This window comes from Drosophila nasuta, chromosome 3 (assembly GCF_023558535.2).
Source record: "Drosophila nasuta strain 15112-1781.00 chromosome 3, ASM2355853v1, whole genome shotgun sequence".
In the NCBI taxonomy this organism is placed as follows: domain Eukaryota; kingdom Metazoa; phylum Arthropoda; class Insecta; order Diptera; family Drosophilidae; genus Drosophila; species Drosophila nasuta.
In genome coordinates, this window is record NC_083457.1 from 19,933,905 (window position 1) to 19,958,860 (window position 24,956).

Consider the following 24,956-nt stretch of genomic DNA (forward strand, 5'->3'; position numbering starts at 1 on the left):
TGTTTAATGGTACTTAAGTGCTAAGCTACTACTACACAAAGACAGACAATTGTCTGTCGGACTGTCGATTCGAGGTAATAAACGTCAATGCAAAATGACGACATAAACTGCTGCCGAGTCGTGGCTCTTAATTACAGTTAATTGCGGTAATTGCGAAATATTACTAGAGTGTCTTAGGTAAATTGATAAAACTCATTTGCCCTTGCCCAGGAAGCGACATTCGAAGGTGGTTGACGTCGTAGTTGTAGTTGCTGTTATTATTATTGCTGCCACTTAGCTCTTGTTATGCTTGTCTATTAGGCAAAACGCGAAACTTATTGCCTTTATCTGCTTAATTTGTTCGCAGCTGCTGTTCGTTGGCTGCCTCAGATGCGACACTCAACGAGCAAACTACACGCACAGAAATTTGATTTATTTATTAATGATATGCAAGCGACAACAAGGAGACGACAACAGCAACGTCTACGACGCGGATGATGCTCCGGCATCATCAGGCAGCCAAGTCAAGTCAAGTCATTGCGAAAGCAAAGCCATTCACTTGACTGTAACTGCAGCCTGACGCTTTAGCGGTAATTAAGATGCACCCCATACCCCAGATATAACAACAGCAACAGCAACAGCTTCAGACCTCAATCCTCCTTCTCATACTTCTTCGCCTTACGCAAACTCATCTGCATCCTTGGCAAAGGCATAACTTGGGCTGCTGTTGTCGCAGCTTTGTTGTTTGTTTGCTGGCTTCGAGAGAGTGAAATATGTCATTAAATACAAAAACATCTTAAGTTTTTGTATGCATCAATTAGTAGTAATTAAGCTGCATATTGTCTGCAATTTGTATGCGATGCGGCACTAGACAGCAACCCATCAAATACCTAGTAGCTGAAGGCACAAGCAAACGATACTCCAATGCAATTGAGACCACGTTGCATACTACTAAGCAAAGAGGAGACGGGGAGGAGGACGTGGGGTTTCAATTCTTGTTGTGCTGATTGCATTTTTAATGCATCCAAAGTTTCAATTAAGGGCGCTAAGAGCTGCCTCTAAACCACTTTTTATACTGAGAGCGTGCACTGCTTTGTTAGACTTATTACAATTTAGTTACTCAAGTCGAAGCGACAATAATGTTTTTTATTCTCTATTGTTCTAATCAAAAAACAAACATAGTTCGACAAAACTTGTTTAATTTCTAATCAAAAATTATGATGATGGTTGTTTATTGTTTAATATATATTGTGCACAAAAAACCGGTAAAAGCACAATTGACTAATTATTTTCAATAAAAGCAAAATAAGTCTTAATGCTTAGAAAAATTACCAAATTACCAAAGGACACAAAAATATATCAAAAGCTGCAATTAGTATAACTACATACTCTTATTTTAATAAATAAAAAAGTTCATTCGAATTTTCTGTATAATATTTTATAATTATAAAGCTTCGTTAAATTGCCCTTTAAATTATATATCTAAAATTGATTACATTTTCTAAATTAGCTATGTTTATAAAGGTATCAAAGTTGTCAGATTAAAACAAGTGCCGAACTTTATTAAACATCTCTATAAATTTGCAAATGAACTAAAGTATTTAGTAAATTTATAATATATTTAAAAAATTTACTGAATTCTTAAGCCGATATCCTATTATCCCTATTATATTACAAACATTATTTTTGCATCATCAAAATTGATGAATTTACCAGAGTAACTTTATTACATGGGCAAAATGCAAACACTCTTTTATATTCATGTTAATTTGATTAATTTTAGACATATTTACATTTATGCATAATCATTTAATTTATTTATTGACGTTTTTAGCTGCAATCATTTCATTTGCCACATTTCTAAAACATTTTTTTCAAGAGGATAAAATTGCTCCTCGGCTAGCCGAATTCGAAAATAAAAATCAAAATATTTGCTTACACAATTAGTATGAATATTGAAGTATCAAATGCATACATACACACACAAATATATACCATTACATGCACATATGTATATAATGTATGCTCAATGGGAAGCAGTTAGAAAAAGGGCAAAAAATGAAATTCGAGTGGAGGGTCAATGAAATATTGTGAGTTGTGAGTAATTTTGAATTGATGCAGTTGCCGTTGATGATTTGATATTTTAAGAGCTGCAAAGTAGCATGGGCAACGGGGCGTATGAATGCTATACGAGTATGTAAGCAGTAAATCATTTTCGGCAACTTTTTCCAACATTAATTAACGCAATCCGACATGAAACTTTTGGCTGTGTTTCAAATGAAAACAAGTGCTAACAACTTGGATGGATTTTGTGTAATTTCTAAAAGAAGAAAATGCATGCAAAGTTCCAGGCCAAATTAAAGGGAGTGTGGGACAGTGGATGGAAATGGAAATATCTGAATCGGGAGTGTGTGCAAAAGTTTCGCTCTGAATTTACACGACTTCTTCGGGACATGGTTCATAATTGATGCAGTCGCGAAAGGATGCGCGAAGCAGCAGCCAAGAAGATTTTCGGCAACGTGTTGCCAAAAGTTGAAAGATGTCAGGCAAAAGTGTTAGACAAATTAGCAACAGCATCGAAGCTGTCACGCGTCAGTGGCAAGCCGAGACTTGGATAAGTTGTTGCGATTAGCAAGCACATCTACTCATAGTTCAACTATTCATCTTGAAGTATATTTTAGCCTCGGGCATCTCTTAAGCTACTCTAACTTATGACTTAGTCTTGAATTGAGTGCAATGAAAAAGAGGCGATCTTTACTCACTCGGTGAATCCATGAGCAGGTCATTATCATTCTCATTCCCATTGGGCGACATGTGCGAGGGCTCGCTCCTCGACGATGGACTCAGCTTGAGCGGCTGCATCAGCGAAACTCCAGATGTCGATGGTCCTGGCCCAGGAGAATCATCACGCGGCGAGGCAGACGAGGCTCGCGTTGCAGTCGACGTTGGCGGGCCGTGGGATTTGGTGATGGTCAGCTCGCCGTTCGAGGCGTTGAGTCTGCACGGAAAGTGAAAAATGGTCAATGATGATTTAAAATTAAAAAAATACTATACATCAAAATTAAAGTATTCTTATTAAGATAATAATTATTCTGAACTGTTATTGTTTTTACTAGGAATGTTTTAGAATCGAAGCGATTTCTCTAAAATTATAAATCTCTTATTTAATTCTGTATATATTGGTATTTTTTGGTATTTTTATTTGGTATACTTTAACTGTTTATCTGTTATTGAAATTGCATTGAATTTAAAGCGAGTATAAATGAGATTGTATAAATGTATTTGGTTAATTTTGGTATATTAATTTGGTATATTTTACTGTTTATTTTAATTGAATTGAATAAAAAGGATTATATAAATGTATTTGGTATATCTTCATATTTTTTGGTATACAAAATATATATATTTGGTATATTTTAACGGTTTATATTTTATTGAAATTGTCTTATATTTAAAGCGAGTAGTAAATTTGACGTGTACCATGAATACATTAACTTTCATAGCAAATTTAAAGTTGATCTTCAGCTTTTATAGTATCAGAGACTTACAGATTTATAAAGCATTACAACTGAAATAATGAAATACTGTGCAATCTCATTTATCACATAAATTATAATTACTTCCTTAATGTCACTGTTTGGACTGCGGTATAAAATTAAGTCAAACAGTGATCAGTCAAGATCACAAAAAGTAGGAGCTAGGTGAGTTATTCGTTTACCATTTTTAATAAAAGCAAAAGAATGCAAATTATCTTTAAAATATACCAAATGAATATATTGAATAAATACTCTAATATACTTAAATCTATGTTTGGTATAACGGTATACACTAACGTTCAAGATATACCAAAATAGAAAATATACCAGATTGTACAAAAACGTATATGTATACATTTTATATACACCAAAAATAGAAAATATACCAGATTGTACAAAAAGATATATGTATACATATATACCAAAAATAGAAAATATACTAGATTATAAAAATTACATAATTTAGATTTGATAAAAATCAAAATTAAGAGGTACTCAAATCTACTAATTTTCTTTCTTTAAAGTACTTAACAAATTATTATTATTGAGCTAAATAAGCTAAACATAAATGACAATAATTTTGTTGCTCACCTATTGATGCTGCTAAGTACGTTGCCTGTGGAGCTAGACGCCGCAGCTACTGCACAGCTGGCGGCAGCAGCTGCTGAGGCGGCACTCGAGCTGCCACTAAGGCTTGGTCCGTTGCCCAGATAGTCGCGCTCCAGGCGTGGCGAGCTGCCCATGTTGAGGGCGTGCACAGGCGGCGAATGCGTGCGAAACAATGGTGATGAGAAGCCTCTTTCGTTGCTGGTGCTGCTTCCGACGGCGGCTGTGGCTGCTGAGGATGTGGTTGAGGGCGTGAGGCGTCCAGCACCGGAGCTACTTGCACCACGCTCATGTGGCAAATGATGAACAGCCGACGCGCTCGAGGAGCTCAGTCCGCTGCCCGCTCTCGTGGCTGTGGCCGTTGGCGTGTGCGAACGTCGCTCGAGTCGTTCGTGGTGTTGGCTGAGATTGATGCCTGCCGAGCCGGAGGAGGCGCGTCCCGGACTGTGCTTGGGCGAGGACGTGGCTGCGCTGCGCAGATTGTGCCCGAAGTGATGTCGCGCCAGTGCCGCAGATGGAGGCAGGGCAGGTGGTGAGACGCTGCTGCTGCTGCTGCTCAGCTCGAGGGGCTTTAGGTCCAACTGTGGCGCGGTCAGCTCATCGGGATGCCGCAAAGTGATCTGCGGATGGGTCGAAGCCGAAGATGTGCTCGTCGCTGCTGTGCTGTGCAGGTGATGATGCAGATGCGTCTGCGTCTCGGGCTTAATATGCAACTGCTGCTGCAGCAAGTAAGCTGCTCCGGGAGGCGGAGGAGGCGGCGGCTGCTTCACCGGCAACGCCGGACTGCCCACAGTCGGCGAACCAGCTGGAGGCGTGCGTTCCGCGGAACGTCGCAAATCGGCGGCGAGGTGGGCGTGTGGCAGGTGACTGGCTGCCGCAGCGGCGGCTGCTGCTGCCGCCAATTGCTGTTGCTGCTGCTCGCGTTGCTGCTGCTGATGGTTAGCAGCAGCTGCGGCAAACAGCTCGGGATGCAGTGCTGTCAGCAATTGCTGCACGCCCGTTGAGAAGAGATTGGGCTTCAGTAAATTCGTTGGTGTCTGTGCCAATTGTGGCAAGGCTGGCGCATGTTGCAGTGCAGCCAATGGTGGAGCCAACAGTTCCCGTTGCTGCTGCTGTTGCTGCTGTTGTTGTTGTTGTTGTTGCTGCTGCTGTTGCTGCTGGTAGCTGGCAAAGGCTCCGAATGCATTGGGCAGAAACTGTTCGCTGGTGGGGATTTGTGGACTCACAGGAATCGTAAGAATCGTCTGCACAGCAATGCCTACAGAAAAGAACAACGATATATGAGATTTGATATGAAAAGAAGTGGCAATAAAAAATAAAATTGAAAAGACTTTTTTAGTACTATATCTCTGAATGATCTTTCCTTGGGATAACAAAATAACATTGCAATTATTATCATAAGGGTTTTCACCTCCTCTAGAATTGGTACATCTTCTTTTATCTGACTTATTTATCTCTAAATTAAAAAGACTAGAATTCCCTTGAGTGCTGTGACTGCAATCATTTTAATCTATTTTGATGTAAAAAGCTTTTCAAACTATAATATTTTAACCTGTATATCTTGCGATTTTTCAAATACTTTATTCTCTTCAAATTGTATTTTCTGTTCCTCACATTGTTTTTCTTTAATTTTTTCTAATTTTCTACAAATTTTAGTAAAATATAACTGAAGACTCGAGTGTTCATTTTAGATTTCTATATTTTGTCTGAAACACACATTTGTGTGAATATTTTTAAACTTCTTTCTTACCGAAAAGGCAAAATCTAAGAGCTCCAAATAATCCCTACATTTTAAGAGGTATTGTATGTCTACGAAATACAGTCTCAAAGTTTCAAAAATTCGATAAAGCATAACACTAGATGGCGTCACACAATATTTAATAATGCATTTCAATTAAACGCCATCTGTCCTTAAAAGTTGTTACTTTTCTCTAATGTGTAATTGAAATTCGCTGACTGATAACAAACGAAAATTTTGTAGTTGCAAAAGATATAAAATAATAAAACTAAATAACAAATGAATTTTGCAGTATCGTAGTATATAAATATACTACATATTCCAGAGAAACTGCAAGTATACCTAATTAGGGCTTTATGTCAGAGTCACACTCAGTATATAATAATAATAGTATATAATCGTCCAACAGAAAACCAGAAAATATTAAGCAACTATTTTATTTGTACTGATGTGAAATTATTTGTAATCGCTTTTAGGAATTTTAATACGAATGAGCATGATTAATATACGAGTAAATTTTGCAACATTGGTATATCAATGAAGAGTTTTTTCAATACTTATACAACACCCTCTACTAATATGGCAGAAGGAGGCATCTCTGTCCCTATAAAGTATATGTCATATGTATATTCTTGATCACTGTAGAAAATTCTTTTTTTTAGCTTTGGCAGACAATATGGTATATTATGAACTCTATGGTATAATTTTAAAGTAGTACTATATCAATATACCAATTAAAGCCTTTGGTGTATTTTTGTATTTTTGTGGTATAAGAATTCGGCATACTTAAATATATTATACTATAATTTTGTATATTTTAATACCACACTGTTTTGCTTTTACTCAAATTAGGTAGCGGGTATCTTTCAGTCTAGAACACTCGACGTTAGCTTTCTTACTTTTTATGAAATATTGATATGGTATACCAAAAATAAGCGAAGTATGCTAAGGAAATTAAAAGTTCACCTAATCGCTTTAGCTATGGCTCTACGTTAGCCTCAGACTCAGACTCTGACTCTGACTCTGTTTATGGCTGTGGCTGTGGCTTTGGCTTTAATAACCGCGGTGAGCTATTGCCTTGGTCTGCGGCATAAGCCGGAGTCAAGTGAAGTCAACTATGTTATTGATACCCAGACAACTAAAGCGAATGCTAATCCTATATGCGCACACATCCAACTCATTTGCATGTATTTGTCTGGTATATATCGTAGATAGCTACTATTTGCACCCACCTTGAGCCGTGGGGATGAGCAGCTGGGCACCCTGGACACCCTGCACCAGCTGGCCGGAGGCGAGTATCAGTTGCGGCATCTGGGCGCTGGCTGGAGGCGCCTGAAGCGCCGGCGGTGGCGATGCGGTCGCCGCAGCTAAAACATTCGCCAGGGTTGTCGCGTTCAGTGGATGGGCGTGCGGTGAGCTGCTGCTGCTGGGATTATCCTGTGGCTGCTGCTGTTGGCTGGTCGAGGAGTTGCCGCCCGCCGAGCTGCTGCTGTTGCTGCTGCTGCTGTTGTTCGTGTTGCTGTTGCCCTTTGATGTCTTATGCTTGTTGCCGTTGTGGCAACTGCTGTTGTTACTATTGTTGTTGTTGCTGCTGCTTGTGTTGTTGTTGTTGTTGTTGATGTTGCTGTTGCTGGCATTGTTGTTGTTGTTGCTGCTGCTGCTGTTGCCGGGTGAAACACTCATTGCCGTCGCCGCAGTTGCTGTTGAGCTGACTCCAGTTGCTGTTGCTGCCGCTGTTGTTACAGCTTCGGCGCCGACGCTCAGATTCAATGGCGAGTTGAAAACAGAGGCAGCTAAGCCCTGAAGACTTGCGAGTGCAGCAGCTGTGGCGGGATGATGATGGGAATGATGTGAATGTGAATGTTGTTGCTGTTGTTGCTGCTGCTGCTGCTGATGATGCTGCTGATGTTGCTGCTGCTGCAGCGTGGCCAAATTTTGTAATTTTTGCAAATTTATCATGTCTTGCACTAGATGAGAGAGGGAAGAAGGCGAAAAACACACAAAATGTTGTCATTAGTTTAGCTGAAGCTCTGCAAATAATTAGGGGAAATGTCAAAGGTGTTGTTGAAGTGAAGAGAAGCCAGAAGCAGTCAACACTAATTGCTAGTTTACCCTTTTGCGTGTATGTGCTTAAATTCTAAACAGGGATGGAAACTGTGACAATAAGTTGCAGTTATATGTTTTACAATTTCAAGCTGTTTCCATCCCCTTTGACAATAGTTTTTTCCTTTTTGGCGTTCGATATGTACTCACTAGTTCCATTCAGATGCGCTGCGAATGCCTTGGCTTGCGCCTGTTCCTCGTGCCGTATACGCAACGCCTCAGCCGAATGATCCTCTGGCTCATCCTCGTCCGCATCTGCATCGATTTGCATGGGCAACGGCGACCCGGAGTTCGTCTCGTGCGGATGATGATTGGCCAGCGAGGCAGCTTTCGCTGCTAGATTCTTGTAGAATTCTAACTCCTTGACGTGCTCCTTTGAGTCGTAGCCTGAGTGAATGGAATGGGCGGGCGAGAGCAGCGTTGGCTCCATGTCATCCTCATTGTTGCTGTGATTGTGGTGCAAGTGCAGCTGTTGCTGCTGCTGCTGCTGTTGATGTGCTTGATGATGGTGTTGCAGGGGAAGGTGTGAGTGGCTGCCGCTGCCTGGCGAATGAATCTTGTGGCAGCTAATCTCCTTGTCGTAGTCCTGTAAACAAGCGAAATACAATTGATTAGTTAAAATGTAAATCACATTTTGTGTGTGTGTGTGTGTGTTGTGAGCAACTGCGCGAGCACCTAAAACATATTACGTATACGCCATGGTGAGTGAAGCTAATGAATCGATGCGCTGTGATTGCATTTATTAAATTATATTTGCGCATTTGGTAATTACATAATACCCACGAGCACTGTCAATTGTTTGACCACGCCCCCCTCCAGCCCACGCCCCATTCATTGTGGCACACAGGGGTCCCAATGTTTGCTGATTGGATTATTATTTAAGCGACAGGCACAGCACAGCGCATTGACTCGTATTACATTACACTTTGTCAGCCGTTGTTCAGCTCTGTTCATTTACATGTTTAAACATATCACGCGCGGGGCTATACGAGTTAATAAGTTAATTTAATTTTTGTTGTAATTGTCAACGCACTTTTATTGTTTGACACTTATTGTGTTCTCTCTCTCTCTCTCTCTCTCTCTCTCTCTCTGTCGCAATTTATGCAAATTTAATTGGTTGCAATTGCGACTGCGAGTGTTTTATTCTACGGGGGTATTTACCAAACAAAATAAGGAAACACCAACTTAAATTGCTCAATTTACCTCAATTGATACGCTAAACCTTATTTAATTCAACTAAATTTTGTATTAATTCTATGTCATTTCAAATACATTGTTATTAATGTCTAAATTTAGGTATGTATGTCAAAATCTTAAATTTCCACAAGCATTTTTGCGTATCTTTAAATTATTTTTTTTTAATTAAAAATATACCAAAGTTTGTTTATTGATTTAGTACTACATTTAAAATATTCCAATGAATACAAAATATACTAGATTGTCAGTAGGATCTAAGGAAATATTATATATTGGATTATGTTTGGATAGTTTAAATTTATTATGAATTTTTAATATTCTCTTTGCATACTTAACGTCTAAATCCACACAACAAAATTTGATTGCCTTTTCTAGGTTTGCAAATTTGTAAAATGAAAAATATGTAAATATAAAAATATTAAACGATAAATTAAACTAGTTATTGTCTAATATAAATTTACACATAATATAAATTTTAGCCAAAAACAAAACACTTTATTGCAAGTTTGGAAAAAGTAAAAATTAAATTAATTGTTTATTTCTATATTTAATATAGACATTTTTAATATACTTTTTGCATAATTAATGTCTATGTTCATCAAGCAATATTTATTGCTGCGATCTTAAATCCAGACAAACATTTTATTGCACCTTTTCAAGCTTTGGTCATTTAGAGAAGGAGCCATGGAAAAATATATTTACAAGAAGAAAAAAAGAAAAGAAGAGAAGAGGGAAAAACGTAGAAAGGTAAACCAATATAATTATTGGCAATTAATGCTGGCGACGTTCTCTAAATGGAGGCAGACCATAAGGACACGAATGAGAAGGGATGAAGGCAGCGAGCATATTAATGCCGGGGCGTCGAAGTTGAAGTTGCCTAAGTGCGGGTTGTTGCCCATCGTCGTCGGCGGCGTCGTGGGCCGCGACGTGCCCCGGCCAGAGCTTCAATTAAATTTTATTTGCATAGGAAATTAACATAATTGTAGTGCAAAATAACAACAAGAAATACGGTGAGGACGAAAAAACAGAGGCAATAAAAATAAGCAGCGAACGTGACAGTATAGAAAAAAGTGTTAAAAGTGTAAGAAACAAATGCAAATAGAAAATTCAGTGTGTGTGTGTCGATAGCAATTGCGGTAATTAAATGAATTTTTATCAGAGTGTTAAAAGCGCGCTGAACCAATAAAAATACACAAATTGAATGAATGCTTGCAATGCGATTAAGTTAAATCAAATAAAATATGGGAAATATGAAATTTAAGTGCTTTCTAAGCAATGCAATTTGTCTCTGCACATAATTAAGAGTTTGAAAAATTTCATTGCCACGTGCGGGAAACTGCATTAAAAACTTGACACTTACTGGCAGTGACAGCGACAGCGACAAAAACAAACAGCGACAACTACTTAGGTGGCAGGACAAAATTCATTATAAACCAGGTGCAGGACTCTCTGGTCCTCGCTCGCTCGTTAATGTCGTTGAACAGCAAATCGAACTAAATTTATGACACACGGCGGTGCCACAAAAAGTGCACAGAGAAAAAAAGTGAAAACTACAACAAAACGACGAAGGAAAACGAGGGAAAATATTAATGAAAAGGAGGCAACGTAAATGTGCTGTGTCCTTTATGCAAACAGGCGGCAAACAGACGGCAACCGCCGACGACACTGACAGTCACTATATGCTACCACATACACACACACACACACCCACACAGAGATACAGTCTGATGCAATGATGTGCAATGAATTAACTTTTCAACATATTTACACACGCTCAATTGAATGGTGACCATCCTCAACCCATTCGAATGCTGAGCCCGCGGCTGAAAAGTTGAAGAACAAAACGGGTTTTACTACGAGTTATATTTCCCCCCCTCTCCCCAACGTGAATAGTATTGCTCGTAATGAGGCCTTGTCGTCGATCTATTGTCGCACAGCCGTCGCAGTAGTTTCGCAAATGAGCGGAAATTAAAAGCTGATTTAGTCCTGATGACAGCGCCACAGTTGCACTGAGGATGTGAGCATTATTGATGTGCCATGCACTCGACGTTAGCTTAAGTAGCGTGCTCCACTTAGTTGCTAGAGCTAATTAACATTTTTAATTTAACAATTTAGTGTTGTATTTGCTACTATTTTTCGAGAGCTTATTGCAAATTTAACAAGTGAGAAAGCTACAGCCAAGTGTGCTCTACTATGAGATACTATTTGAATAAAACCAAAACAATGTAGTGTTATTCTAAAAATATACCGAAAATACTAAAATATACCGAAAGTTATATTTGATATATTGTTAAAGTACTACAATTGGCCACAAAATATACCAAATTGTTCTAAAAATAAGTTTCTAATAAGTTCTAATTAGCATTTTGCAGTGATACTTTTTTCTGCATAGATATGTAAGTATATAAAGCAATTCAATCAATATAATATAACAACAAATATACAATTATATACCTTAAGCAAATATAATGAGCATAAAATATAGTTTAGTTGCTTTTAAATTATCAACAAAAATTTTGTGTTTTTCGTAAGTTAATTAAAATAAATTTTTTATTATTTTATTCTTAACAAATTGTCTTGAAATTTTTGATAATGTTCCTATGCATTTCTCATTCATTGCCAAATCGTATATTTTGAATGCAGACAACTTTTTTTTCTGCATAGGTTTATTAATTCAATTCAGGCACTAAAAGAAATAGAGGACACACATTTGGACTACATTTGAAGCTCAATTCATGAGTGTAAAATGTATTTTAAGTAACTTCAAATTATCAGCAGAAATTTGCTGAATTTTTTTTTCGAAAACTAATTAAAATAGCATAAATCAAAAATGTTGTTTGCTGCTTAACTTTTAAACAATTCAATCAAGTTCCTAGGCATTTCTCATTAATTTCCAAAGCATATATCTCGAATTTACAGCGCTTTCTGTCTGCCAGAGTTATTATCTCAGTTGCGCCTGAACGTATGCAATACAAAATTCTCACAAAAAGGTAGCCTGGCAAATTTATAGCCATGCCACTTATGCCGAGTTCTCCTGCTTCATCTCCAGCTCCATCTCCATCTCCAACTTCAGCTTCACCCTCCAGAACTCCCCTTGGCTCATCTTCTCGACGCATTTTACCCATGTGAAGCGCCCACTTGAGGCCAGCGAACGATGAATGTCCAACAACTTTTACTTTTTATTTTTGTTTTATTTGGAGTTTTATGTTTTTGGTTTTTGCGACGCCGTCAAATAAAAATAAGTCAAAAAATAGAAAATGAATTGAATTATTGCAAAGAGCACAAGCTGCGTTACCGCCAGCAAAGGTACTCAATTGTTGGGTAGATGGAGCGAGCGAAGTGGTGGCAGGGGGGGTGGGTGAAACGATGGTGCTCGGCACTTGACAGCCCCAGTGATAAGGCAAAAGCCCCGGCGCGAAATGGAAATGCGATGGCGATGGCGACGACGACGACGACGACGACGGCATTTTTTTGCTGCTCTTCTTATTATGCGCCTGGCATTTTTTCCTCTGTGTTTGCACTGAGCTTGTTGTGTTTCTTGTTTTGTCTACCCAGCAAAATTGCAATACGAAAGTGGGTATAAACGACTGCGGGAAATATAAATGTAAGTCTTTGGGTGTCATTAATTGGATTACAGCTTAATTTTTTTATTCAAACCAAGAGAATTGATAGCTATTAAGGCAAATAACTAATAAATAAAACATAGTAACTAAATAAGACATCATATTCTGTTTAGTTGATATATTTAAACTTTCAATAAACACTTGAAAGATAATGTTGCTGCTTCTAATTGAATTTAGCTTCCTTCATGTAATATGTTCATAAGACTCAAGTTTTAGATACTTAACTATTTTGTTGACAAGAAAAGAATTCATCAGTTTCCTATTGAATCTTTAGTGGAATTTGGTTTAGTTTAACATGAACATAACAAGCTGTTGATAATAAATATATTGAAAACAAAGATGACAACTATTTCAAATTTCTTCAATTTGAATATTGAATTCTTCATATTGTAGAAATACCTTCTTTATTTTTGGATTTTGAATAATTCTAAATAATTTATATTTTTGTTATGATTTTAATTTCATATTTTGAGCTATAAGATGATACTTTATGGTTTCTTTATTTCATCTTAAATCAACAGGCAGCTCTCTGGCATCTTAAAATAAGTTAAAAGAATATATAAAGAGAGTTAACAAAAGTGTTTCCACTTGATGCTACTCTCGACTTTACAGGACATTGCTTAGTCTGTCATTTGTTTGTAGCTTAGTTTTGTTTGTTTCATTGCATGCTTTTGAGCGCGACGCCGAATGCGAAATTATAATTCACACATGTGACCAGTGCGAAAGACTTGTGGCAGTTGTAGAGTTGAGTTGAGGCGGGGTGTTGTGGCATGCCTCGCTTGGGTGTCGTGAGTGCTCGCTGGGGCAATGGGAAAATGGACGGATGGGCGCTTGGCCATTTGCAGGGTGTGCTTCGGACGCGCTGTTAAAAAATGCAATTGCCAAAAAAGTAGCCAGTAAAAAGAAAGCAGGCAGCGAAAAACCAAAAAGAAAGAAAGCGACATCAGCATCAGCAGCAGCGGCGTCGTCGACTGCGTTGCTTGTTTGCTTTAATTGCAAATGGCATTTTTTGGCGGCAGGAGGTGCGGGGAGGCGTTACAAGCCGAGCAACAACCACCCGGGGACCCCTTTTTCCCCCCTTTCGCCCTCGACAGACAGTGAGTGGACATGCATTTTGGAGGGTGGCATGGGGAGACAGGAGATGGTGGGGTGGGGTCAGGCTCATAAATTGTCGAAAAATATTTGACTTGTTCTATTTTTGGTCGCCTGTGCCTGCTGTGGCCAGCAATATGCTATATGCGTGGCTCCCCCCTCTCCACTCTACTCTCCCCCCTGGATCGTTGCTTGTGCGCATGCAAACATATTTGGCAGCCCCCCTTCAGTACCCCCTTTATCACTCCTCAGCTGCTGCGTCTCAGTCTCGGTAGCTGCCTGCACTTTTGCATATTTAATGTTTTGTTTAATGCAAATGTACATAATTTCATCAGTGAGCATGCGTGTGTGTGTGTGTGTGTGTGTGAGTGTGTGTATAGTTTCTTTTATTTCTACTTTTGCGCCTGTTAAGTCGCAGAGAGATGTGAAAATATTTTTCAATTAATATTTATGTTGCTTTATATGCCTGAATTGTTAATGCCCAAGCTCAAATGGAACAAAATGGTAAATGGTATATGGCTTTGCATTCTCGATATTCTACAATCATGGGCGTTATTGCCTGCCCTCTGGGCGTGGCCATTGTCATTTCCCGTTCTCCTTCCCCACTCTACTCTCTCTCCAATGTTCCTCGTAGTTGCAGTTAGACAATCGGTTTGATCTGCTAATCTGCCTCAGGGCGTTCACAGCTCGTTGACGTTGAGCTTGCATCGCAGTACAAATAAGATTGAGTTAAACTGCTGAAACTGTACCTAATAAAGTGTGTCCAGTTTATAGAGAAAAATACAACTAAATTAGCGACTTTTCAGTATGCAAAATTAACTAACTATAATATTTTCAATATAAAGTTTTCATCATGAAATGATATTTAGGTAATAAATAAATAAGTTTCAATATTACAGCAAAAATTTTCTTAATGGAGATGTCTTTCTTTATGTACACTTATTCTATGATCTTAGCATAAGTTTAACTTTATGTACACTTATTCTATGATCTTTGGCATAAGTTTTAGACTAATTTGGGTTCTATTGATCAGACACCCCCTTGACTGTATGAAATAAGCTTAGTGCCAAGAAGTTTTAACTGTGACAGAAATAGTTGTTGAACTCTCGAATAAAAAAAGATTTTTTCAAAGTTCACCATACCAATACTTTTTTATTTATATGCAAAAATATACAAAAAAAACATGACACTATTGCATATTTTGCATTCCAACACATGGTATAAAATATACCAATGCTATATATCAATCTGCTAAATATATATTGCGGCATATTTCGGTATTTTTGGTATATTCATTTGTTATACTTAAAGGAGTGAGCATTCCTGACACATACATATACGTTTCTTAGTTGTTATTACATGCTTCAGAAATAGCTGATTCATTAAATGTTATATTTCTAATAACAAAACATGATTAAGCTCTATTATTTAGACCATAACGCTTATCATCAAGCACTTTAAGCAATTGATTTCAACTCATACGATGCTTAATATCATACAAATATTAGTATTATTAAATGTTAAATTCACTCATTTAAAACTATAATTTTCATTCAAAAGAATTTACATATGCAAAGTTCAAGTTTTTTGTAGTGAATGTATTTATTGCTCTTCCTATAGTAATCTATATTTTAATCGCTCCTCGTCAACTTGGCTGTTTAGCAATCGAAACTCACGCCCCTCGTTCTATGCATTGACCAGATCCAATGACCTGCAGCATCATCCAAAAAAACAAGTGAACAGGCAACAAAAAGGGTGACACACAAATAAAACAAGAACGAAGCAGAAACACCGAAAAAAAATGTGAGCCGCCATTTTTGCAATAGCCGAGCAATTTCTTGCACAATTTCCTCGACAAACAGTGTGAATAAAAATTTAAGCTTCACTTGCAGCCAGGCCAAATACACCAGAGTTCGAAGTTGCCCCCTCTTCGTTTCCCTTCCCCCTTTGCGCTGCTGTTCAATCAGTCCACAACAAACAAAAGCTGCAAGCTGCAGACATTGCAATATTCCCGAGCATTTGACCGGTTCTCGAATGTGTGTGTATATATGTAGATATATGTATTATAGACAGACACAGACACACTTAATGCCACATAGCTTGTACATAGGCAAAGGGGGAGGATGAGACAGGAGGGGGGCAGTCGCAGCTGACAGTCGCATGGCGAATGGCCAAATGAAAACAAAAAAGCATGAAAAACAACAGCGAAGCACAAAAACCAAAACAAAAATGTGTAAAAAATAATGGAGAAAAGATGCAGAGAGGAAGAGACAGAGAGAGAGAGAGAGAAAGAGCGCGCATAAAAATGGAACAAAACAGAGCAAAGTGCTGAGAGCGAGAGATTTGGGCAAGAGCATCAAGAGAGGGAGTCGGGAAGGGGAAACTCCTGTTGCCTTTGGTCCAGCCGATGAGCCCATCAACAGCGACAGCCGCAGCGACATCAATGGGCGCGCCACTCAATCAACCCCCCGCAACAGGCAATGGCAAAGGGAAGGGAAGAGGGGGTGGCCTGGCTGCTTGACAACAATGAAGGCCAAGTATTGTCCAGGCCAACGTCCCAACCCCATTTCGAGCAGGCAGCAACCAAACATTTTTTTCTTCCTACTATTTTGCTGAGTATTTTTTATGCGCCGCTTCATTTAATTTTCTTTCGTATTTTTTTTTTGCGTTTGCGTTTGCGTTTGCCTTCTTTATTTCTTTTTTTTTTTCGCCCACTCTACCTCTATCTCGCTCTCACGTGTTTCCTGCTGGCCATTTTTCATGGCCTGGGCGCCCAGTTGGCCTGCTACAACTTTCTGACTGCTTGGTTGCTGGTCAGCCGCAGTTATTCTTGGGCCCCTCTGGTCGTTGTTCGCTGGTCAAACAAATGCAATTTCACTTCCCTCTCTACCCCCATACCCCACCCTCAATTTCCAGCCTTGCACAACAGGCAACGCCCTCGTGTGTTGCGTATGCGAAAGTTTTGCTTGCTTTTCACTTTTGGTGGCATACTTTTTTGTTGCTTTTGGGCTTTTTTCGGCGACTCAAAATAAAAGTAAAAGTTGGCCATCGCATACATACGCAACTCTGTCTCTCCTTCCTTCTCAGTCTACTTCGAGTGGTCAGCTCTGCTCTCTGGCGCGTTTCTTTCATTTTGGCGGACTGTCGCAGCATTTATTGCCACGCTCGAGGCTGGAGGCTGAAGGCTGAAGGCTGTTGGCTGCCTCAATCGACTCTGCTGCTCATTTGCATCAAATTTTTAATTGGAATTGCTACAGCAGACCAAGCGACCAAGAACAGTTCTCAATAGAGATGCAAAAGAGAACAGGAGACAATAAGCCGACAGCGGCTTAGAAACATTGATTGGCATTTTCGCTGTGCCTTCATGCATATATGCAACACTTTTTGTACACTGAATTACACATACGCAGCGTGGACAAAACAAGATTAGCGGAACTAAAATCGTGGATTATCAGTTGAAACTTTTCTTATTCGTATTGACTCAAGTTCGGGGCAATTTAATTTTGAAATTCTCCTAGGCAGTTGCTGTCTCTGTTGCGTCCACTTTGACTGCTGCCTTGTCAACTTTAGCGTCGAGCCGAGTTCTTTATTCCATCTGCCTCTCTGCCAGGCAGTCAACCTACCATCTCCTCACTCTATCTTCCTTTCACCTCAACTCTGCTGCTGCTTCTGTTATTTTTAACAATTTTTTCGTACGCAATTTTTGCTCACTTTTTTTAGCAATGTCTCGTTCCCTACTCTCACTCCACTGAGCCAGTTGCTCTCGGCTTGACCAGAGCTCTGTTCTGTTTGTTGTTTGTCTGACGATTTCTTTTACTTCGTGTTGTTTGTTCGTTATCGTTGTGCGCTGCTGTTGTTATTGCAGCGATGTTTTTATTTTAGGCGCCCTCGTTGAGACAATACACAATAGCTTTGTGTGTGTCCATCCATTTTTTTCGTTTTCTTTCGTTTTTTTCACATGTGTGCGTCGATTGGTGTTTGTTGGTGTTGGTCTACTACGCTCTTTTCTCTACATTTCTCATTCGCTGCCGCCTCTGCGTTCTTATCAAGAAAACGAAAAAGTAACATTTGTGCGGCTGCCGCTGATTGGTTCTGTTACCCGACCACCTCCCTTCCCTTCCCCTCTCCTCTACTCTATGTTCAGCATCCAGTCAATACCCCTAACTGCCCACATGTACTACGACTACGACAACGACAGCAGAGCAGAACAACATTTTTTGTTTTAGCCGTAGAGCAACACACCCGTTTTATTGTCCATTGTTCCTGTCGCACGCAGGAAGCTGCGTCCCAACTAGAGCTGCTCCAGCTCCAGCTTCAGCGATTGGCCATTAGCACAGGAGTGCGTATAAAGAAAATGCCGCTGGGCAGGTATAAATATGATGATTATTGCAAATGATAAATGCCGACATAAGGTTTGAAGTGAGAGTTGAATTTCATCGAATTATTACACTTGCTCATAAGCAACTAAGTAAAAAATCAGAATTTATAAAAATAGACATATAGATTTATATGTTATATATAGCTCACACAACAGAAAACATATTAAAAGAAAGAAATGTATTTGATAACTTAGCAGCTCAGACCTAGCTAATCAATAAATCCATAATAATAATAAATATAAAATATTTGTATCGGAAATCTTTTATTCTGAGCTATTCTTATTGATTAAGTAGCCCAACAAATTCAGCAATAACTAAGACAAGGATATAGACCATTTCTAATGAATGCCTAAAAGTATGCTGCAAATTTTATTGGTCATAATTTATTACATTTACACACACAAGTCAAACAATTTGTATTCATAAGTTGTCAAGCACTAATTTTTTTAATAATTATTAACGATTTCGTTAGGTGGCTTCACAATTCTTTATTATTGCTTTTATATTATAAAACAAGTACTACAAAATATTGTGCAATGACAGCAACAAGGATGTGAATGTTTTGTAATGTATGCCTAAAAGTATGCTTCAAATTAATTTGCTATACTTTTATTACACTTGCAAACTTGCAATACCAGTTAAACTGGCATTTCTATGCTGTTAAGTATTCCTAATACTTATTTATGATTTTGTTTTGTTGGCTCACCAATCCTTTATGGTCGCTTTGCCAACGGTAAATGTAATTACTTTGCATTGCATATTTGCAGCATGTCTCGTGTTAGTTTGCTAGCCACCTAGCCACATGACGCTACAACACTTTAAAATTAATATTCCTATTTTTCAATTACAACTGACACTTGTCTATGGCAGCCGGGCCCAAGTCCCAGGCACCAGCCTACCAAGAGAGACACGGCCGTCCATGAGTTGCAATTGTTGTCGACGTCATCGTCATCGTTATTCGTCGTGAATGTGGAAGTGGATGGCACACACCCAATGTAAAATGTCATTACCGCTGACATAAATGAATAGCTGCATTCATTGCATTTGGCAGTGGTGGCGCTCTACAAGATTACAACCACCTCACAGGGAGCTCTACATTAGTGTAGTTTTGCTGTAATTTCACATTAGTGATTAGTTAATTAAAGGCAAGCAGTAGTTGCAAATAAAAGTGCGATTCAAAAGATACGACATGTCTTTGTTGGCTATTTAATATGACTGGCGATTATTTAAATCGTGGCTGAGCTTCAGGGTCTTATTATGAGTATTGCAATAATTACGGCTGCTCGATAAGACTTTATAAATAAATATTTATATAAGACTGTCTAAGCACTGCACTTTAATCAGCCAGCAGTTGGCTGTCTGTCCCCCGCTTAGCCCCGAGCACAGACTATGAACTGACCAGCAGCAGGAAAGAGGCGAAACGTGCGCCTCATATAACATTTCTAATTAAAATTTTGTACAGTCTCTTCCCCTTTACTCGGTTCGAAAAAGGGTTATTAACATATTTGCCATAACGTGGCCCATTTGGCCAGCAGCCCCTGGACGTTGGACGTGTGGAGTCTTGGCCCAGTGTCTGTGCTATTTGCCTGCACATTTGTCCCCCGAAAACAGTTGGCCATTAGTTGCCATGCAATCGAGCAACTTGTCCGAAAACCATGAGCAGCCCAACGCAGCGCAACTAAGTAGGAAAGTTCTATAACCAGATTTCCAATGCAAACACAGCAAAGTAGACGAAGGAGACAGAGAGAGAGAGGGAGTCCAGTAGGTGGCGACATGCATGCATGCATGGGCGCCTAAGTAGCTCCGCTGTCTTCATTAAAAAGTGTACCCCAGCAGAAAGGCAGAGAAGCTGAACCTCGCCCCAAAACAGGCAAGAACAACAACAACAAATCGAGCTTCATTCCTAATTTAAATGCAAATGAGATTCATTTGCCAACGTTAGGGAGGCGACGACACTGCAACATTGGGCAGCCTTTAGTCATTACACACCCCTAAAGCTCGTCGTCCACCTTGAAACTCAACTCAGCTCAGCTCAGTTCAGTTCAGTTCAGTTTTGGTCTGTGTTTTCTTTTAATGGGGTGCAGCCTAGCTGGAGCAGAGTTGAAGGCTGAACTGCCACACTCTTTCTCTCTGCTTTGCTGCTGCCCTGGGTTGCAGCTACATTTATGCAAGTAGCTTAAATGGCTACAAAATGCGTTGCTTCGGCGAGATTTGTTGCATACATTAGGGCCAGCCGACTGTTGGCAACGCTTAGGCGCAACTTAAGCCCAACAATGTGAGAGGGCCAGACAGCAGCACAGAGAGGAGAAACCCATCCGGAACTGGCCTCAGCACAGGCCTCGGCAGTGGCAATCATGTCTGCTGGTTTTCACTGCTTTGGCATTGCCACTGTTCAGGTGTGACGCCTTCCACCCACAACTCACAACCCACAACCCGCTGCCCGCTGCCCGCAACTCGACTGTCGACTGCAAATATAATCAGCCTGAAAATATGCTATGCTTTTTGGATTTCTTGATTAGTGCAGCTCTGCAGCTGGAGCTTAGCCTGGCTTTGGCTTTTCGGCGTCTACAATTGCGCCTATCTGGCCAAGAGCAACGGCAACGGCAACGGCAACTTGGCTTAGCCACAGTAACCGCAGTGTGCGAGACAATTGCGTTGGGCATTTTGGAAGAGAGACATGCTTGTCATTAGCCTGTAATTAGCAGTTGTTCTCAAGCATTGTTCGATTCTAATTGAAGTGCTTCTACAATTAATATCGATTGGGATTAAGTTCGAAATAAGACTTCGAGTTGTTGTTTTTCGTGTATACTCAGAGACAGCAAATGAAGCATATTGTGTGTGCCTATAATGCCAGTAAATATATGTATGTGAAGAGAATTTATTACTCATGCGCCACGTTGCACAGAGCACCAATCAATATGCAAGCCATCAAATATTTAAACTAAAAGTGCAAAATAACAAAAATGGCTGCGAGAATTTAACACAAAATACAAGAGTGAAAGAGATAGATAAATTGTGATAGTATTTCTGGACACAATAACAAAAGTCTTCTAATTGAGTGCAATGGCATTGTGAACGACAGAGACAAAATTGCGATTGCCATTGAGACCGAGCGAGAGAGATGGCAAATGAGAAAGTGAGAGAGAGAGACGGAGACACAGAGAGAAAGAGATTATATGAATGTGCGAGCTGGACAGGCAAGTGGATAAGGACAAGCTCAAGGCGAGCGACGACGGCGGCAATTGTAAAGTATGCAACAAAACCTAAAAAGCCCCCCGCCCCAATTCTCCTACTCCTCACTCCGCCTTTTACCCTTGTGGTCAAAATGCATTTGCAGTTATGAATATACATATGCATGTGTGTGACTATGTGTGTGTGTATCTTGTTGATTTTTGAAATTATCAAGCTTGTGGAAAGCAGGTTTGAGTTTTTTGTGGGTTGCTGCTGGTTGCTGCCTTCCTTCTGCTGCCTCTGCCTCTGCTCGCCATGTGCTTGTGGCCATTTTTTGAATGAATTATTAAATGCTTTGTAATTTATTTGATTGTGATTGTGTTTACGGCAAACGTATACATATCCCTCTCACTCTCTCTTTCTTCTTCTATTGCTTTCTCGATTGCTATTGCTTGTTCTCTCTCTCTCTCAGTGTTTTGCGAGTCATGTATTTATTGCACTTAACATGTTTAGGGTTACATGCTAGCAGCCCCCGCCTTTCCCCTTTCCCCTTTCTCAATGGTCGCGTCTCGCACTGCGTCTTCGCCACATTCAGTTCTATTGTTGAAATCTTATGCATTTGTCATGCATTTGAAATATTTTCGGTTGGTTGAATTGCTCGGTTCTTCAGCTCGCTCTCTCTGAGATCCAATGACAAGGCGTTCAACTGTATTGTGTGTGTGTTTGCTTATATAAAACTGCATTTGTTGATAACTGCATCTCACAAAAGGTTTGTATTTCTTTTTCGTCTTGTCTCATTTTATTGAACAATATTTGAGCAAGACTAAGACAATACAATTTAATGAAAAAAGTGTTAAATACAAATAACTAGTCAAGCAGATTGCGAATTGCCAATTGTAGATTTGGATTAGACAGAGTCGAATTTGAAATCAAACTTCTCAATGAATCTTAAATTTGAGTTATGAAATAAACAGAGAAAATAATTTTTGACAACAGATGAACATTTTAAACAAGTGAAATACATAATACCAAAGCTAGCAAAAAGTAATAAAATATACAAAAAAAAAAAAAATTTATTATTTAAAATATACCACGAAATATCTGATACCCAAAGTAACAATAAGAATTAAAATATATCAAAAGCTGTTTCTGGTATATCATATACCATAAAATACCTTATAACAAAGGTAAGAAAAGTACTAAAATATACCGAAAGCTGGTTTTCGTACATCGATATACTACTGCATTTAAGTTATACCATAAAATGCAAAAATTAGTGTTTCGATAATCAATTATAAATAGTTAATTATACATATATTCCTAACGAACAAAAAAGTACATAAGTATATCAGAAGCTTTATTTCGTATATTGATATACTACTACATTGTAAATATACCATAAAATACAAAATAAGCTAATAGACAACGTAAGTTTGTAGTTAAAAATAAATTTTAAATTAGAGTATCGATAATCCATTATAAATTCTCAAAGATAGGCTGTTAAATAAAATGATTAGTTTTTAAAATTTATAACTTATCACAGTTAACATGACTATCATATTGATTGTTTTATTACAGTAACTCCCGCAGGGCTTCCATCTGTGCAGCTAAGAAAACAAAGTTGCCATTTAGGACAACCCAAATGAGAGAGACAAGATAGTTACGACACACACTTATGTACTTGCTGCCAAACATAATTAGATTGCATTATGTAAGTGTTTTCGGCTGTGCCTGGGCAAGCAGTCCTTATGTGTATGGACGGTATAGTATGATAACTAAGCAACTCTTACCCCAGGCAATTTCAATAAAACTCAGCTCAAGTCTGGCCGAACTAAATCCCAAAAAGCAGTCAAATGTCTCAGACACAAAACCACAGCGATGTCTCGTCCTGGCATTATGCCTTGTCCGCACACACACTCACACACACACACATACACACATAGAAACACGCACACACTTATGTTGGATTTGGCCAAGGCAATGGCCTTTCAAAATTTTCGAATTTACGGAAATTTAACTTTCTTGAAATACACTTAACTGTAAAATTAATTATAAAAGGCAATTGTCTGTGCGTGTATGTGTGTGCATGAGAGTGCCTATGTTATACACACACACACACACACACACACACACACACACACACACACATAAGCACATATTGCCACACACCCACTTAAGTTTGTCTTGGTCTTTGGCCGAAAAGGTGTTGGCATGGAATTTGCATAACCAACTCTGAACGTCAATGTCTTTTGCATGCGACCAGCATGTGTGTGTGTGTGTGTGTGTGCTTATGTACATGTGTGAGCTTGTACAGTTGTGCGCGTCGACATTTGCATAGAAGGAGAGAGAGAGCGATAGAGTGAGAGAGCACGCTGTATACATGACCAACAAGCAGTTTCTATGTATGCGAAAACACACTAATTAAATGTTGAAGGCAGTTTATATTGATGCCCCCTCATGGCCAACGGGCAGACGTTCAAAGTGTGAGTGTGAGTGTGGCGAGAGGGGGTGAGTAGAACAGGTAAATATATGTGTGAGTGTGTGTACGTACGTACATATATAATAGATGGGGTGTATTCTTGGCTGGCCTAAGAAAATCTATAGCCGACGGGGCTCAAACTCAAACCGCAAACTCAAATGTCTTCATTTTGCACATCAAACCAAATGCAGCCGCAAAGAGCAGCAGAGAAAGAGACAGCTACACATACGTATATATGTATGTATATACATATAGTATATTTGCTAAGGATTTGTAATTACATTCGGCACCATTCGGACTTGTCGATGTTGTCCTGGCCTGTCCTGGCCACCACACCGTGGCAGCAAATAAATGCAGTAAACATATTTAGGGCTTATGTACTATGACTATTTCATTTGTCGATAAATTATAATGTCTCTCGTATAAGTTGCAACTTGAATTTCGTATGTTGCACGACAGGTTAACAGTGAGGTGAGAGGGAAGCGAAGAAGGCCAAATATGCAGCAGCAGAAGCCATTCTATATTATTTAATAAAATGTGTATATAAAATCTTATGTATAAATTCAAATGTAGAAAGCTGCTTCCACACATTCATCATTTCTATGATTCAAGAAATTCTACATTTTTATTTAACAATTTCAATTGAGTTTATTATATGTCTAATACATTTAGAATCTTATTATTATAGCACATCTTTTGGCACAAGAAAATTGTATATGGATTATATTTTATTCAGCTTAAAAAATATATTGAAAATTTCAAAATTTATTATTTGTCAAAGTGCAAAATACTTTTAAGTGAATGTTTGTGACTTTGTTTACCTCAAATGTTTACCTAAACATGTACTAAAATCAAAAATAAAATCTTTAATCTAGATTTTATGATGTCAAAACTTAACCAAGAAATTGTATTTTTAAATCAAAATCAAAACTCTACAAGAAATCTAGATTGACCAATCTTGAAATTATAATTTCGTTTCAATAATAAATATGTATATCTCAAAATATAACCAAAATCAAACGTTCGAGATTAATAATTAATTAATTAATTCTA

The 24,956-nt window shown here is 38.8% G+C and overlaps 1 protein-coding gene across 9 annotated transcripts in view; it reads right to left on the reverse strand.

The window, feature by feature from the left end:
- The window catches only part of LOC132789628 (POU domain, class 6, transcription factor 2), a 100,816-nt gene that overhangs the window by 2,911 nt on the left and 72,949 nt on the right, over positions 1-24,956 (reverse strand). For 5 of the 9 annotated variants that reach the window (XM_060797764.1, XM_060797763.1, XM_060797762.1 and 2 more), the window contains exons 3-6: positions 8,113-8,548; positions 7,092-7,826; positions 4,107-5,379; positions 2,742-2,977 (exon numbers count right to left, since the gene is read on the reverse strand). In XM_060797764.1, the coding sequence (XP_060653747.1) occupies positions 2,742-2,977; positions 4,107-5,379; positions 7,092-7,826; positions 8,113-8,548 (2,680 nt within the window). Of the gene's footprint in view, positions 1-2,737; positions 2,978-4,106; positions 5,380-7,091; positions 7,827-8,108; positions 8,549-8,734; positions 8,813-24,956 lie in introns of those variants that run through there. The other 4 variants (XM_060797768.1, XM_060797769.1, XM_060797770.1 and 1 more) reach the window with 4 other exon arrangements.